General features: G+C 36.2%; 3 protein-coding genes across 3 annotated transcripts in view; 2 read left to right on the top strand and 1 right to left on the bottom strand.

Annotated features, from left to right (window-relative positions):
• Positions 1-4,183, top strand: part of snx21 (sorting nexin family member 21) — a 10,194-nt gene extending 6,011 nt beyond the window's left edge. Inside the window, exon 4 of the mRNA XM_016509147.1 lies at positions 3,119-4,183. Coding sequence (XP_016364633.1) covers positions 3,119-3,883 — 765 coding nt within the window. The 3' untranslated portion in view covers positions 3,884-4,183. The remainder of the gene's footprint in view (positions 1-3,118) is intronic.
• A 4,564-nt stretch (positions 4,184-8,747) lies between these two features.
• LOC107705679 (perlwapin-like) lies at positions 8,748-12,472 on the top strand. The gene is made up of 4 exons (XM_016509075.1): positions 8,748-9,109; positions 11,354-11,485; positions 11,685-11,822; positions 12,255-12,472. Exons 1-4 carry the CDS (start codon positions 8,848-8,850, stop codon positions 12,386-12,388), a joined length of 666 nt encoding a protein of 221 aa, XP_016364561.1. The 5' UTR covers positions 8,748-8,847; the 3' UTR covers positions 12,389-12,472.
• A 1,458-nt stretch (positions 12,473-13,930) lies between these two features.
• Positions 13,931-16,088, bottom strand: part of LOC107705717 (GPI transamidase component PIG-T-like) — a 9,899-nt gene continuing 7,741 nt past the window's right edge. The window contains exon 12 of the mRNA XM_016509145.1: positions 13,931-15,445. Coding sequence (XP_016364631.1) covers positions 15,193-15,445 — 253 coding nt within the window. The 3' untranslated portion in view covers positions 13,931-15,192. The remainder of the gene's footprint in view (positions 15,446-16,088) is intronic.

Here is a 16,088-nt window from a genome sequence, read left to right as displayed (position 1 = left end):
GGGGTCAATTTGATTATTATAAGGGAACACGGTTCAATCTGTTTATATTATATTGTTTTGATAAATGAACAAGTATTTTCTTTTTAAAATGTTTTTGTTTTCCCCTGTTTATTTATGATTCAAGGAATATCCTGTTTAATGATATACTGAAGAGTAGTATACTAATGTGAGTTACAATCTATGTCTTTAGCCAGTATTTAGATAAACTTAACCAGCCACCCTTTACACAAACCTTGTTACATTAGCTAAAAGTCCAATGCACATAAAGATACTAAATGAAAAGTAATCGTTTATAAACATTTACAAATGATGAATAGTTTCAATTGACTACTGCAAAAACATGAACAAATGATTAGTAAAGATGTGTAAATAGGGTAAATTCAGGTCTTTCGGGACACTTTTTTGCCATTGAGATGACTGTTCATAAAGGTATTAATGATTAGTAAACATTTATACACATTTGCTAATGATGAATAGTTTCCACTTTAGATTGGTAGTGCAAAAACATGAACAAATAATTAATAGATTATTTGTTATGATGTGTAAATAGAGGTCTGCACAACAAAGACCAACAAATGAAGATCATATGAACTGAAAGTTTGCTGACATTTGTAAGCATTTCAATTTACATTAAATAATCATATGTTAATCATTAGGTAATGGTTAGTAAGTTCATTAGTAAACATGAACAAGAACATTATCTCATATTTCTATCTATGTGAATGTATATATTAACTAATGATCTGTTAAGCATTATATAATGTCTGTTGATGATTTATAAATGAAAGTTATTATAAAGTGTTACCCTAAAGCATGTACAAGGATAGCAGTACTCTTTGTTGAGAGTACAGGATGGAGACGATTAATATTTCGTATTTGGAAAAATGCAGAACGAGTAACGTTAATATGAGCTTTAAATGTTAAAGTGCTGTCCAAGATGACACCCAGACTTTTAACCTGTTTAGATATAGAAACTAGAGAATTGTCAATTGTCATAGACCGACAACTTGACTTGGCCAGAGTGTTTTTTGAACCGACAAGAAGTATTTCTGTTTTATTACTGTTAAGTTTGAGAAAATTACATGAAAACCAGGTTTTTATTTCATCTAAAGACTGAACAAGAGAAGTCGGAGAAAAAACAATGGTAGGTTTTGAAGACGGATAAAGTTGGGTTTCATCAGCGTAACAATGAAATTGAACCCCATATTTCCTAAAAATAAAACCAATTGGTAAAAGATAAATGATAAACAAAAGAGGTCCCAGAACAGAGCCCGGCGGGACACCAGTGGTAACAGGTGTAGGATTTGATTTAAACTGCTTAAGTTTTACAAATTGGATATAGTCCGTAAAATAGGAACGAACAACACAGAGCTGTACCTGTGATTCCAATGGACTCCAGTCTACTTAACAGTATGGGGTGTGAGATGGTATTGAATGCTGCACTTAAGTCTAAAAGAATAAGTATTGATAAAAGACCTGAGTCTGCAGCTACTAATAAATCATTAGAAATCTTCACAAGTGCAGTCTCAACACTATGATACAGATTGAAACCTTGATTGAAACTGCTCATATAAACTATTAAGAGAGAGATGAACCTGGAGCTGGGATGCAACAGTCCTTTCAAGAATTTTTGACAGAAACGGTAAATTAGAAATAGGATAAAAATTCTCAATTATTTGAATCTGCCCCTGGTTTTTTGAGAATACGTCTTATTACAGCAGTTTTTAATACAGGAGGAACAGTACCAGAAAGAAGTGAGGCATGCATAATATCAGTGATTAAAGAAGAAAAAAACGGTAAACCAGCTTTAAGCAAGTAAGTTGGAATAGGATCTAATTGACAAGGTGCAGATTTGGATTTTCGTACAATAGAGACAATTTCCTCAGTAGTTGGCAGTTTAAAAGTAGAAAAAGTTAAGTGGAAAGATTGTGCAGAGCTAGGATAGATTTACTGACAATCTGGGTTTGGTACAAACATTTGCTGATGGATGTTTTCAATTCTTGTTAAAAAATGACATGCCTCACACAGTGCCATGGAGTATATATTAGGAGTAAAAGAATCTGGTGGATTTAAAATATTATTAACCACAGAAAAAAAAGATTTTGTATTTCCCACACCAGACCCAATTAAACTGGCATAATAATGCTGTAGAGAGAGCAACCTTATAGTTTTGCATGTGGTCAGCATATAACTCTTTATGCACTGTAAGTCCAGTCTTACACCGTGTCTACACCGGACGCGAGCGGCGCGACAATATACTATAGAACCCATTATAATCGGTGATGCTGTCTACACTGGATGCGGTGTGACACGACAAATCCCCGACAGTAAACTGCTGCCTCGTTCTATCTATGATGTACTGACACAAAAATTAAAAGATTTGAAACAGTCACTTTGTCGCGTCCAGTGTAGACAGACTTTAGCTGTTGCGGCGCGGCACGACAACTGTCGTATCCAGTGTAGACACGGTGTTTGTATATAAATGCTCCAGACGATGACCCTTGATTTACATCTGGAGCAGATCAAAAGTAAACCAAGGTGCAGAGCTGACAAACATAACAGTCCTGGTTTTCAAAGGAGCATAGGTATTGAGTCATTTGAAGATTCTCATTGTAATGCTGCACTAATTCCTCAATAGTCGATGGATAATCTTTGCTACAAAGTGTGGTAAACCCCTTCAGCAAAAAACTGAAATATCAATATTGCGAAATGTGATGGGACGTCTCAGATCAGTCTTACACACAGGTAAACAAACATTAAAAGATACTAGCAAATTATCTGAAATGATAAAGATTTTTAAGATTTTATTTTCAAAAATGAGGCATTTTCTTTATTACGATATCAGGACAGTTGCACCACCCTGACAATTTAGGCTTCATGCCCCCAAAAAATATCAAAATTAATTTTAATTCCGAAAATTAAAAACCTGCTCATCGTAAAAAGGTATATTCAGGTCATTGCATGTGTTAACTGCATTCTTTATGTATTTTTGAATAAACTATTACATCTGGAAAAAAAAAAAAAAGTAAGTGTCATGTCAAGGACCCATCTAACAGTTGCAGGTTTTGTTTTTCTGATTTCACATGAAGTCAAACACACTTGTGGTCTTTCTCATCAGCTCTACACGATTCACGTCATCCATTCTGGGACGTTTGACAAAACTCCCGCGGTCATCACACGGCGCTACACTGACTTCGAACGGCTACACAGCCGGTTGCGTCGCCGTCACGGAGACGAAATGAATGGCGTGTACTTCCCTCGCAAGAAGCTGCGCAAAAACTTCGCCGCCGAGACCATTGCTAAGCGCAGCCGGGCGTTTGAGCAGTACCTGACCCACCTTCACTCCCTTCTTGAACTACGGAGCACACCTACATTTCTTGAGTTCTTTTATCTGGGTGATCTGCGTGCGGGCCAGATGCTGATGCGAGTGGGCCGGTACCAAGACGCCCTAGGCTCTCTTCTCAATGCTCTGCGACTCCAGGAGAAGTTAGGATGCCATCAGCTCCTGCAGCTCAACCAGCTCCAGAGGGTTCATTGGTTCTTCACGCTCTCTGCCTTGGTCACCTGCTTTCAAGAACTAGAACAGCTCAGTGAGGCTCAGGAACACTGCGACCGAGCCCTGCAGGACCTAGCGCCTTCCCAGGAGGCTTTGCAGCAGCACCAGTTGCACCCTCTGCTCATCCCGCTCCTCCAATCCAACGTCAGGCTGTCCTGGAAGGTCTCGAAGGACAAGCGGCGCTGGGAAGCTCTTCTGCAGGAGATCCAGGAGCAGGGGATTGATATCGGGAATCAGCCGAACCTAAAGGAGTGTCTAATCAAAGAGAGCATCGAGGACAGCGAGGGGCTGGTCAGGGCTAAGGACAAAAATGAAGATGTCCCGTAAACATTCAGGATTTTTTTTTTTTTTTAATATGAGTATTAGGATTTTTGAGGGATGTTTCTGAAAGCAATATGTATGATAGATTACTAAGGAAACCTGTGGAATTAATACTAAGTAATATAATGCACAACTTGCCTATCACTTTAAAACTCACATACATTTCATTGGCACATTTCCGTAGCATTTATTATAGCCTATTTTTTTATTTGGTAACACTTTTTACTATATGATTCAATTCGTTAACATTACTTAAAGGAATAGTTCAGCCAAAAATGAAAAATTGCTGAAAATGTATTCGCCCTCAGGCCATCCAAGATGTAGATGAGTTTGTTTTTTCATCGGAACAGATTTGGTGAAATGTTGCATTGCATCACTTGCTCACCAGTTGATCCTCTGCAGTGAATGGGTGCCATCAGAATGAGAGTCCAAACAGCTGATAAAAACATCACAATAATCTACATGACTCCAGTCCATCGATTAATGTCTTGAGAAGTGTTTGTAAGAAAGTCCATAATAACACTTTCTCCAGTGAAAAAGTTAATTTCTGTTGTGTTCTCACATAAAATTCCAAAGCTATATTTGTTCAGAACTGTTTTGGACAGTTTTCACTTATAAAACTTACATTATGGTTTAAACGCCTTTGTGTTGGATTTGTTTATTACAAACACGCAGCTTTTCGCTTCACAAGATGTTAATTGATGGACTGGAGTCGTGTGGATTATTGTGTTGTTTGGACTCTCGTTGTGACGGGCATATTCACTGATAAATAATGTTACATTTCTCTCATCTTGAATGGCCTAAGGGTTAATACGTTTTCATTTTTGGGTGAACTATTCCTTTAATGCATTACATATTATGAACTAATACTTTTAACAGCAACAATAGTAAAAAAAAAAAAATAATTCACCTAGATTAATAAATGCTGTAAAGAATTATCATTTATTATTAGTTCATGATAGCTCTAGTGCATTAACTAATGTTAAAAAATTGAACTTGTAAATTGTTACCCTTCATTTTTGTATTCTATAAAATACTGAACTGGGTTTTGGTGTGACACAGAACGTTTGAACCACTTGATTCCTTATTTTCAGCTGTCATGAGTTGCAGCCCAGTTGTTTTGCGTCTTATGTTTAGTAGCCTTGAGTTACAGAAACGTATCAACCTTCATTTCAGCACCTCTAGCACACATTATTTAGAGTGGACATTGGAAAGAATTAAGCGAGGCTGTCTACTCTAAACTCTGCTGTTTACATTCAGCTGCCTTGGACTGATTTGCCTTTTCAGTGAAGAATGCAGTATGAATTCTTAAAGTAAAGGGAATTTCCTCTTTTGGTGTAAATTATGAATGAAATTGTCAAATACAGAAGCCTTCACATAGTAATATGTTTTTGTGATGCTGTAAACTACAGTTTTAACCTTTATTTTTAGAGTACTTTTAAAACTTCTGGTCACAGCAGTTTATTTAGCCAGTGCAAAAAAACACTAAACAACTTTTAAGAGATTTTTTTCCCATATAATTTGATGCCTTTATATGTCTAACAGAGCCTTTTTATTGAATTATTTTGAATACACACAGATACATAAAACACTATCATTCCCCCAATACTGCATAGTTGTTAATTTCAGAAATTAAAGTTTTAATATCTGAGCCCATTTTTATACTTATATATATATATACATACAGTGGGTACGGAAAGTATTCAGACCCCCTTAAATTTTTCACTCTTTGTTATATTGCAGCCATTTGCTAAAATCATTTAAGTTAATTTTTTTTCCTCATTAATGTACACACAGCAAATACTGAGCATTTTTCAGTTTTTCTTTTTTAATAAATCTGCAAAGATGTCAACAATTCTGTGTTTTTCTGTCAATATGGGGTGCTGTGTGTACATTAATGAGGAAAAAAAATTAACTTAAATGATTTTAGCAAATGGCTGCAATATAACAAAGAGTGAAAAATTTAAGGGGGTCTGAATACTTTCCGTACCCACTGTATATATATATATATATACATAATTTATTTTTTATTTTTTTTAAATTGTCCCAAAATTCAGATAATTGTGTATACTGGTTAAACAGATTACTGTTTTCCCCTCGGTGTTACCTACTAAATTTGAACTTGAATATATTTATGTATTTATTTATTGTTGTTGGGTATAGTTGAATCATTAAAGTAATATAATCTTCACAATGCCGTTTTCACAAATTTGGTAATTTTAAAAGTGCATTTTGGCAAACTAAAAGGCCTTTACATTAAATAAATGCTTCATTCAGGTTTTGTATTTCAAATTATTTTATGTACTGATAGTTCAAGGGAAATTTTCAAATTTCAGTAGGTCAATAAACTACTTACATAATTCTCAGATGTACTGAATTTGTACTGTACTTTGCGAATGGAAAAGTATTGTGTAACGTTCTGCTCTCTTTTCCAGTTCCTCCGTAAGTTTGGGTGAAAGAGTAGACAAGAGCAGCATGGCTGTGAATTGTATTATTTATTTATTTTCGTAAATTATTTAGTCATTTAGTTCCATCTGTATCTTTTCGAATCATATTTAACTCATATTTAAAGAACCAGTCTCGGCTTCCAGGGGCTGATTGCATAAACTGCTTAGACTAGTCTTTTTTTTTTCTGGTCATAACTTGAATAAGTCAGTTACATAAAAACATATTGGTCTAATTTGAATCCAAAAAGTAAGACAGATTATTATCTCTTGGCTAACTACTAGTTGGTTAGACTAGATAAGGCATATGTGGCTGTGTTTATGCAACTTGCCCCAGTTCTCAAAACTTTATATGGCCCTTTGATTGCATTGTTTTTTGTATATCTGTGAATCACATTTGAAAAATATTTTATCTTTCGAGAGCATAGCCCCTCACACATACTGTTCTCTGAAGGCCCCAAATGTGATTTTCATTTACAGCACTATACACAGCATTGAGAGCACAGACACCTACAGTACAGCTTAGTTTTAAGCACCAGTCACCTGCCATCTAGTGGTCACATGAAACTTTACAGCATTCCACTAGATGCACATTACTGTCAGTGCGTAATCTATTCTAAAGAGATGCATACAGTCAATTTTATATTCTATACAAAGAGTCCTATTCACTTGAAATCATATGGCACTGCTAACATGCATGACTGCTGACAAATATCTCTATGTGCCTCATCCACAGAGCAAATGCCAGTTCTTTTTTTTCCAAAAGCTGTCCTGTGCAACTGCTTCCATGGAGAAATCGAGGGGTTTCCACTAAGGTTTCTTCGAGTAAAATTAACCAGTGTGTAAGAGATTAGTTTCAGATCAGCCCACACACTGCCATAAAACAAGTTTAAACCATGTCTGGTATGATTGTATTGTACAAAGTTAAATTCAAACTATTATGTGGCAAAAAAAAGTATCTTATCTTACTTCATCCAAACTTAAGCAGTATACATTGCAAACTTATATGGATGGCTCTACCACAGTCACGTGACTTTTACAGATCGAGTGATTAAAAAATACTTCCACTTCTGTGGAACATTACATGGGGTTCATGGGGTTACATTGTGCCAGTTGAGCAACCACCATTGAGAAAATGCAAACAAAAACAACTTGAAAGCATGAGTATTTACTGTTCCCTTTTCACAGCTATGGTCAGGGCCGTTTCTAGCCATTTTGACGCCAAGGGTCACAAAAACTGGGTCCTGGAGGGCCACTGTCCTGCAGAGTTCAGCTCCAACCCTAATTAAACACACCTGAACCAGCTAATCAAGGTCTTACTAGGTATACTTGAAACTTCTAAGCAGGTGTTGGAGCTAAACTCTGCAGGACACCGGCCCTCCAGGAATTGAGTTTTACACCCCTGCCCTAGGCGAAATACCTATTCCTAGTCCCCTTTAAATGACGCGACGCTCTGCCCTCTGTGTGTATGACGCTGCTCCCATTAAGTGCTGTTAGAAGCGAATTAATTGATTCAGCATTTCAACACTTCTTTAAGGATGCGTTTAAATAAAAAATTTGGGCAGAGTAGCGCTTGTTGTTTGTCATTTCTCCGATCACAAATGCAGAAATGGTTTTATGTTTACGCGGCGCGATGCAACGCGTAAAAAGACAGTATAAGTCATTATAATCCGTAATTATGTCCCCACTGGATGCAACGAATGCCTAGTTTATAATGGGTTTTCATGTTTTTGTCTGGTCGCTCCGGCCGGACAGGGCATCACAATATGGTGAGGGGCGTAACATTTCCGTCACACGCTTGAGGTATTCAGCCAATCACAACGCACTGGATAGCTGGCCAATCAGAGCACACCTCGCTTTTTCAGAACGATGAGCTTTGTAAAAATCGACGCGTTTCAGAAAGGCGGGGCATAGAGGAGAAACAATAATGTACAGTATGTGGAAAATAATGTGTTTTTTTAACCTTAAACCGCATAAACACATTTCATTACACCAAATACACCAAATAATGTTCTTTTTATCATCATCATATGACCCCTTTAAGCACTCTCTCTCTCTCTCTCTCTCTCTCTCTCTCTGTGTGTTGTATTGCCTCTACAATACACACTGTGCGATATTAAGCTATCAACCCATTTCGTGATTTGACCAGCGTGATTTATCGACTGCCACAAATACTGACCTAACAAAATACTGATTTTGCTGTCCCAGTTTTTTTAATTGCCTTTGAACGTAGCTTTATTGCATGATAAAAAAAATTAAAAAAAAGAGAGAGAGAGAGAAAATGCTCCGGTTGGGAAACACTGCCCTAGCCCAATAGTATTGGGGTATTCAGTGGGGGCGGCAATCATATTTCAGGGTGGCCGTGCCACTTCACAACTCTGCTAAAATATAGCGCCAGAATATGCGCTCATTGGCGCCCCCTCCTGCTGGTGGCCAGTCGACCGCTTTACCTATGCCTAGAAACGGACTGTGATGATGATGGTGAAGTTATTCTAAAGCAATAAGCAGAACTGAATCGCTTATTTTATGTTGCGGAGTTCAGCAGATGTTTTGATCCAGCAACACGTTTTTTGTTTCATGTTAGTTTTGTGTGCCTCGCGCCTCGGACTCCTGCAGCTCTCCGCCCCTCCGGACTCGCTCGTTCAGCGCGCTTCCAGCAGAGCTCACTGTGTGTCGCAGGGCGAGAGGATGACGGCTCGAGTGTGCAGCTCGACGGTGAGTGTGCTGTTATTGTGTCTGTCTGGATGTTTGACCACAACAGACGCGGCTCCAGGGCGGAACTGCACAGGTGAGAAGATCCATGTTCCTTTAGCTCATTTAGCTTCAGCCCGAAGACATGCATAAACGTACCTGACAAAATATGACATTAGACACAGTGTTGCCAACTAATTTTCAGGGGAAGTTGCTAAAGGAAGGTTGATTTGTTGCTAAAAGTTGCTAAATGATGTTGTGATGACATTGCGTGATGACGTCATTACGTAATCACGATGCAAAATTGTGTCAAATCTAAGCTACTAACAAGGTGTATCATAAATGAACAATTATTAAATTATTATTATTATCAAATCAAATAACTGCAAATAGCAATAACTTAATTCACGTGATGTTGTGTACTGCTAGGCATCTTTGGTTTCCTCTTTTTGTGTAATTTAAATGGTAAATTGTGCCTTTTTATCATTTGAGTCACTTATCAAAAGTTGCTAAAAGCTGCCAAATAATTTTTTTTTTTAAATTGCTACATTTGTTGCTAGGTGCTTTTGGAAGAAAAAGTTGCTAGGGTAGTCTGAAAAGTTGCTAAATTTAGCAACAAAATTGCTAAGTTGGCAACACTGATTAGACATACAGTACAGACGTCCAGTGAAAGGTGAACTATCTACATTCTTTCAGATTAAATACATAAATTCTCAAAAATTATATTTTTTTATTTTTACAGAATATTAATATTAACATGGTTACGATTTATTTATTTATTTATTTATTTTTACCAGAGATGTAATGCCACCATTCCTGGAAACAAATTCTTCGAAATGTTTTGTATTTTAACTCCCTTATAATTAACTATAAGGGACTTAATTATAACTTCTAACTCTTTAAAGAACTACTGTACTCTGCTATTTGTTCTTCAATAAAAGTCTGATGGGTTTATTGTATTCAGTCTATTAACTCAAAATGTTTCTACATTTTTTTGTAAAGATTGTTTGTTTGAATCAAAATGCTTAAGATGAAATACTGCAATGGCAGCCATGAGGATGGCATAACAGTTCATTTGAACACATACATTTGGTTTCAATAGTAAATTCATGAACAAAATATAAATTGATGTCCACTTAGAAATTGCTAGTAAATTTCAGCCAATAATTACAAAAAAATGTGTCATTTAATTCAAACATTGAATTAAATGTGAAATTTTCAAGTAGAAAGACTGAAACAGTATTTTCTTGTAAAACATATTCCAATAATCATACTTCAATTTACAACTTCATATATATACATACAGTAAGGCATATATATATATAGAATATGTATATATACAGTAAGGCATTCAGCATGCAGTGGTATAGTTTCTCTGTCATGTATCTGTATAACAGCAAAGCCAGGAGTGTGTCCACGCAGAAAATTTGGAGCAGGAATGTGTGCTGAGTTCTGTGTCAATGACAGTGACTGTCCGAACAATGAGAAATGCTGCAGCAATGGATGTGGACATGAATGTATGGCTCCATATACAGGTATATTATATTATATTATATTATATATTGTTTCGGTCAGCTTTCTCATGGCATTTTATAATAAGTATTATTATATTATATTATATTAATGTTTCGGTCAGCTTTCTCATGGCCTCTCAGTTTGTGTCTTATTTTATAATAAGTATTATTTAATGTTATTATGTTGTTATACAGTTAGGAACTTTATTTATTTTTTTCAGTTGTTTTTTGGGGGCAGCTTTCCCATTGCCTTTCAGTTTGTGTTTTATTTTCAGTCTATTAACTCAAAATGTTTCTACATTTTTTTGTAAAGATTGTTTGTTTGAATCAAAATGCTTAAGATGAAATACTGCAATGGCAGCCATGAGGATGGCATAACAGTTCATTTGAACACATACATTTGGTTTCAATAGTAAATTCATGAACAAAATATAAATTGATGTCCACTTAGAAATTGCTAGTAAATTTCAGCCAATAATTACAAAAAAATGTGTCATTTAATTCAAACATTGAATTAAATGTGAAATTTTCAAGTAGAAAGACTGAAACAGTATTTTCTTGTAAAACATATTCCAATAATCATACTTCAATTTACAACTTCGAAAAATTATTTTTGAACGTGTAGGTTGTAAAAGCACCTTGTATTTGAAGCTAGCTGACAAAGTTTAGGCATAAATAGTAGATTTATGAACTACTTCAATTTGAAGCAGATATGTGAATATGTTTTTAAAGTTTGAGACACATAATGGAAAACCACTGACTTACAGATGCTGAAGCAAACTCTTACATCACTCCCTGACCTCTCTTATAATGCTGCTCTTCTGTAGTGGTGGGTCACTGTCCGGCGAAGCTGACGGTCGTGCCGTCCAGTCGGGGATGTGTTTCTGATAAAGACTGCTCTGGAGGACACAAATGCTGTGTCTTTGACTGCGGGGCTGTGTGTGTGCCACCTGCTTTCAGTAAGAAACAGCAAGTAACACATTGCATTAAACATTACATTTCGTTGAAAGGCTGAAATAGTATATATATATATATATATATATATATATATATATATATACATACAGTAAGGCATATATATATATAGAATATGTATATATACAGTAAGGCATTCAGCATGCAGTGGTATAGTTTCTCTGTCATGTATCTGTATAACAGCAAAGCCAGGAGTGTGTCCACGCAGAAAATTTGGAGCAGGAATGTGTGCTGAGTTCTGTGTCAATGACAGTGACTGTCCGAACAATGAGAAATGCTGCAGCAATGGATGTGGACATGAATGTATGGCTCCATATACAGGTATATTATATTATATTATATTATATATTGTTTCGGTCAGCTTTCTCATGGCATTTTATAATAAGTATTATTATATTATATTATATTAATGTTTCGGTCAGCTTTCTCATGGCCTCTCAGTTTGTGTCTTATTTTATAATAAGTATTATTTAATGTTATTATGTTGTTATACAGTTAGGAATTTTATTTATTTTTTTCAGTTGTTTTTTGGGGGCAGCTTTCCCATTGCCTTTCAGTTTGTGTTTTATTTTATTTAATCATTTTTACATATTATATATAATATAGCACTATTCCAGACACAGGGTGGCTTTACAAAATGAATAAACATGAAATAATACTTAGTACAATTCACTCTGTAAGTAAAATGATGTTGCTTTGAGTGTTTTGTGCAGTATATCTGAGACTGAACACTGTTTGTCTGTGTCCATGCAGTGAAGCCTGGTCGATGTGCTCTACCGAAGGGGACTCCGATGTGTGCAGAATACTGTTACCATGATGGCCAGTGTCCTGCTGAACAGAAATGTTGCCCAACCACCTGTGGACATGCATGCAGTGAACCGTGCTGATTTAACCATCGGAAAGAGTCTTTGGTGGATTAATTTTGCATAATAATACATACTTTTTTTTTTTTTTGCCATTTAGTGCTTTATTCATAGAGGTTGTTTTCCTCATTTATAACCACCAAATAAACCTCATAGTTTCAGTAAACCTTCCAGTGGTTGTGTATTTTTGGCCACGAAATAACAAAGAAAATAGCTTCACTGAAGAGTTGGTATTTTTGGTATGCCAGTGTTCGTTTGGCTGTTCTCTTCTCACATAACAGCTCATTGGCATCAGTGCTTAGGAATGTACAAGTTCCCCTCCCCGAGACCCAAACATGTGCAAAAACGTCTTGTAATGAAAGAGACCTCTGTTTCCATCCTCTCCAGGAGCTTGGCAGCAAAAGGGTCAAAACAATTGTCAGCAAAAACATGACAGTGATGGAAAAGCTTTGAACTAAAGTACTAACCTACCAGAAATGAAACCGTCAGAGACTGCTGGGTAACACTGCACTTTTAGCAATTTAGTCATGTAAAGAGAGAAGAAGAAAGTGCAAAAATGAAGAGAATTTGTGCTAAACCGAGGTTAATGTGCATCAGCTTCCAGGAATGTGAAAAGACCTTGAATTCTGTCTGGTGGGAAACACATCCTGTGTTTAAGAAACACAACATTTGATTATTCAACATATATTTATATATACACTACCGTTCAAAAGTTTGGTGTGGTTTTTTTTAAAAGAAATTCATACTTTTATTTAGCAAGGTCACTTTAATTTGATTAAAAGATCTATAAACTCAAAAGACATTTATAATGTTGTTCATTTGAACTTTAAGAAATATTTAAGAAATTTTCTTGAGCATCACTTCAGCATATTAGATTTTAAAATCTCTTTAAAAAAAGATTTAAGACTCCAAACTTTTGAATGATGTATATATGAGGTTACTAAAAACAAAATCATTTTTTTATACATATATAAATTCCTTATCTATTTTGTCAGTTGCGTGGCTTCCATTCCTATGGCATGATGTTGTGTAGCACCGTCAACTACAAATCCCATTCATAACTATACATATTCAACATCAAATCTCTTCTGATTGGCTGGGACTGTATCATGTTGCACATCAGTTTCACATTCATTGTGGACGTACAAATTGCTTGTCTTTGGAAATTTGTTTTGTATTGTGCCTAGTTAGGACACATTGTAGCCGACATACTTGAGTCAGCAGTGCCAGGCAAAAACAGGGAAGCTGATGATGTGGTACTTGGATAGTCTGATTTGATCAGTGGTACATTTTAGTTTGACAACCAGTGAGTTACCGCAAATCTCTTCGTTTCAATTTAAGTGCATATGTATGTTACAAATTTCCAAGTCATATAACAGATAACTGAAAGATTTACAATCAGCCAATGTGGAGACTCTTTCACTGAATTCAAACAGAATGGCACAGTTGAGCGGAATGCCAAATAGTTTCCTAAACCCTAAAAAAAAAAAAAATCTTCCGCAAAATCCCTTGAGGCACGAACAAAACATGTTGCACTAAAGAGTCAAACTGTTCTTAACACGTTACGGGTTTCCAGTCAGTTTATTATGGGAAAGTTAACCAGTGTTAAAGATCTTCAGAATTTTAATTCAATAACACCCAATCTGGAGGTCATTATGTGGTGAGGCAAGACAAAAAGACAAAACAATAAAAACAGTCCAATCTTTCAAAACCACACATATTTAAATATCAGTGCATTACATTACGTGGAAAATATTTGCCACATTCTTAGACGTCCAGTTTCAGTAGTTGGATTGTAGTGTCTGTGTTTCTGTGAGGCTTGGTACACCGAGACGACTTAACATCATGCTCTTCCATCTATATTTCTCCCAGATGCCCGAACCATGCAGTTCCTTTAAGAAATGTTCATGTGACAGCAAGCTATCGTTTTCTAGAACAACATTGCAAAAATGTCTTTGCTTATGTGACTCACAAAACAAAACAGTGGCTAATCTTTGCATATGTGACTCTGAAAACAAAAAAACAAAAAACAAAGGTGGCTAATCTTTGCTAATGTGACAAAACAGTGGCTAATCTTTGCATATGTGACTCTGAAAACAAAAAAACTAATCAAAACAAAGGTGGATAATCTTTGCTAATGTGACAAACAAAACAGTGGCTAATCTTTGCTTATGTGACTCAGAAAACACACAAAACAAGAATCAAAACGGTGGCTAATCTTTTGCTTATGTGACTCACAAAACAAAACAAAACGGTGGCTAATCTTTTGCTTATGTGACTCACAAAACAAAACAAAAACAAAACAAAACAAAGGTGGCTAATCTTTGCTTATGTGACTCACAAAACAAAACAAAACAGTGGCTAATCTTTTGCTTATGTGACTCACAAAACAAAAACAAAACAAAGGTGGCTAATCTTTGCTTATGTGACTCACAAAACAAAACAAAACAGTGGCTAATCTTTTGCTTATGTGACTCACAAAACAAAAACAAAACAAAGGTGGCTAATCTTTGCTTATGTGACTCACAAAACAAAACAAAAACAAAAAACAAAACAGTGGCTAATCTTTTGCTTATGTGACTCACAAAACAAAACAAAAACAAAAGTGGCTAATCTTTACTTATGCGACTCACAAAACAAAACATAAAAAGGAGGCTAATCCATTTTGGTAGCTCATTTGTTCAACAGAAGTTCAGAACAGTCACTTGGCATCGAGTCCTTCCAGACCTGAAAAGCATCTTAAAACTTCAGCAGCTGCCGTTTAAGCATCACGATTCTCTCTGCTTCCTAATATGGACATTTAAGGTGCCAGACCTGCTCTCAGCAGTTTAGGCCAGCAGTGGCACTCCCCTTATGCGACGGATGAAGTTGGCCAATCGTTTTGCCAGCGGTGGACTCGGTTCATCCACCTGGAAGGTGCGGGTCAGCAAGTTGTAAAAAGAGCCGTAGCCCACCGCGACCACCGTGCAGGTGAGGCATATGACGTTGTAGGGCATGCTGAAGTCAGGCGTGGGTAGATTTACCAGCAGTGGTTCGGTATACACTCGCACAAAGTAGCTTGATTCTTCTTTGACTGGGACACTGGAAGTCAGAGGTGAAATGTTATAAACAAAGAAAACAAATAAGGTACACTTATTTACTATTAAAGAAATAGTTCACCCAAAAACGAACATTTTCTGTAAATTTACTCACCCTCAGGCCATCCAAGATGTAGATGAGTTTGTTTCTTCATCAGATTTGGAGAAATGTAGCATTACATCACTTGCTCACCAGTGGATCCTCTGCAGTAAATGGGTGCCGTCAGAACGAGAGTCCAAACAGCTGATAAAAAATATCACAATAATCCACAAGTAATCCACACCACTCCAGTCCATCAGTTAATGTCTTGAGAAGCCAAAAGCTGCTTGTTTGTAATAAATTCATTATTAAAAATGTTTTACTTTTTATAAAAATACCAGTCCATAATAACTAGGGCTGGGCAAAAAAAATTTCGATTTTTCGATTAATCGTTTTTTTAAATGACTTCGATTCGATATCGATTCTCAAAAGCCGCGAATTGATCTTTTCCAGTATTTATTTCAGCACACATTTAAAACAAGATCTGATTAATGTGAATCTTATCATTAGTCTTCTCCACTAGATGTCACCCTTATTTACCTTGTGCGATGTTACAACAGAAAGCCTGTCAAAGTCATTCATTCAGCGCTTATCATGGCCATACGCG

The sequence above is a fragment of the Sinocyclocheilus rhinocerous genome, unplaced genomic scaffold (genome assembly GCF_001515625.1).
Source record: "Sinocyclocheilus rhinocerous isolate Xijiao unplaced genomic scaffold, SAMN03320098_v1.1 scaffold263, whole genome shotgun sequence".
In the NCBI taxonomy this organism is placed as follows: domain Eukaryota; kingdom Metazoa; phylum Chordata; class Actinopteri; order Cypriniformes; family Cyprinidae; genus Sinocyclocheilus; species Sinocyclocheilus rhinocerous.
This window is presented reverse-complemented; position numbering and strand designations above follow the sequence as displayed.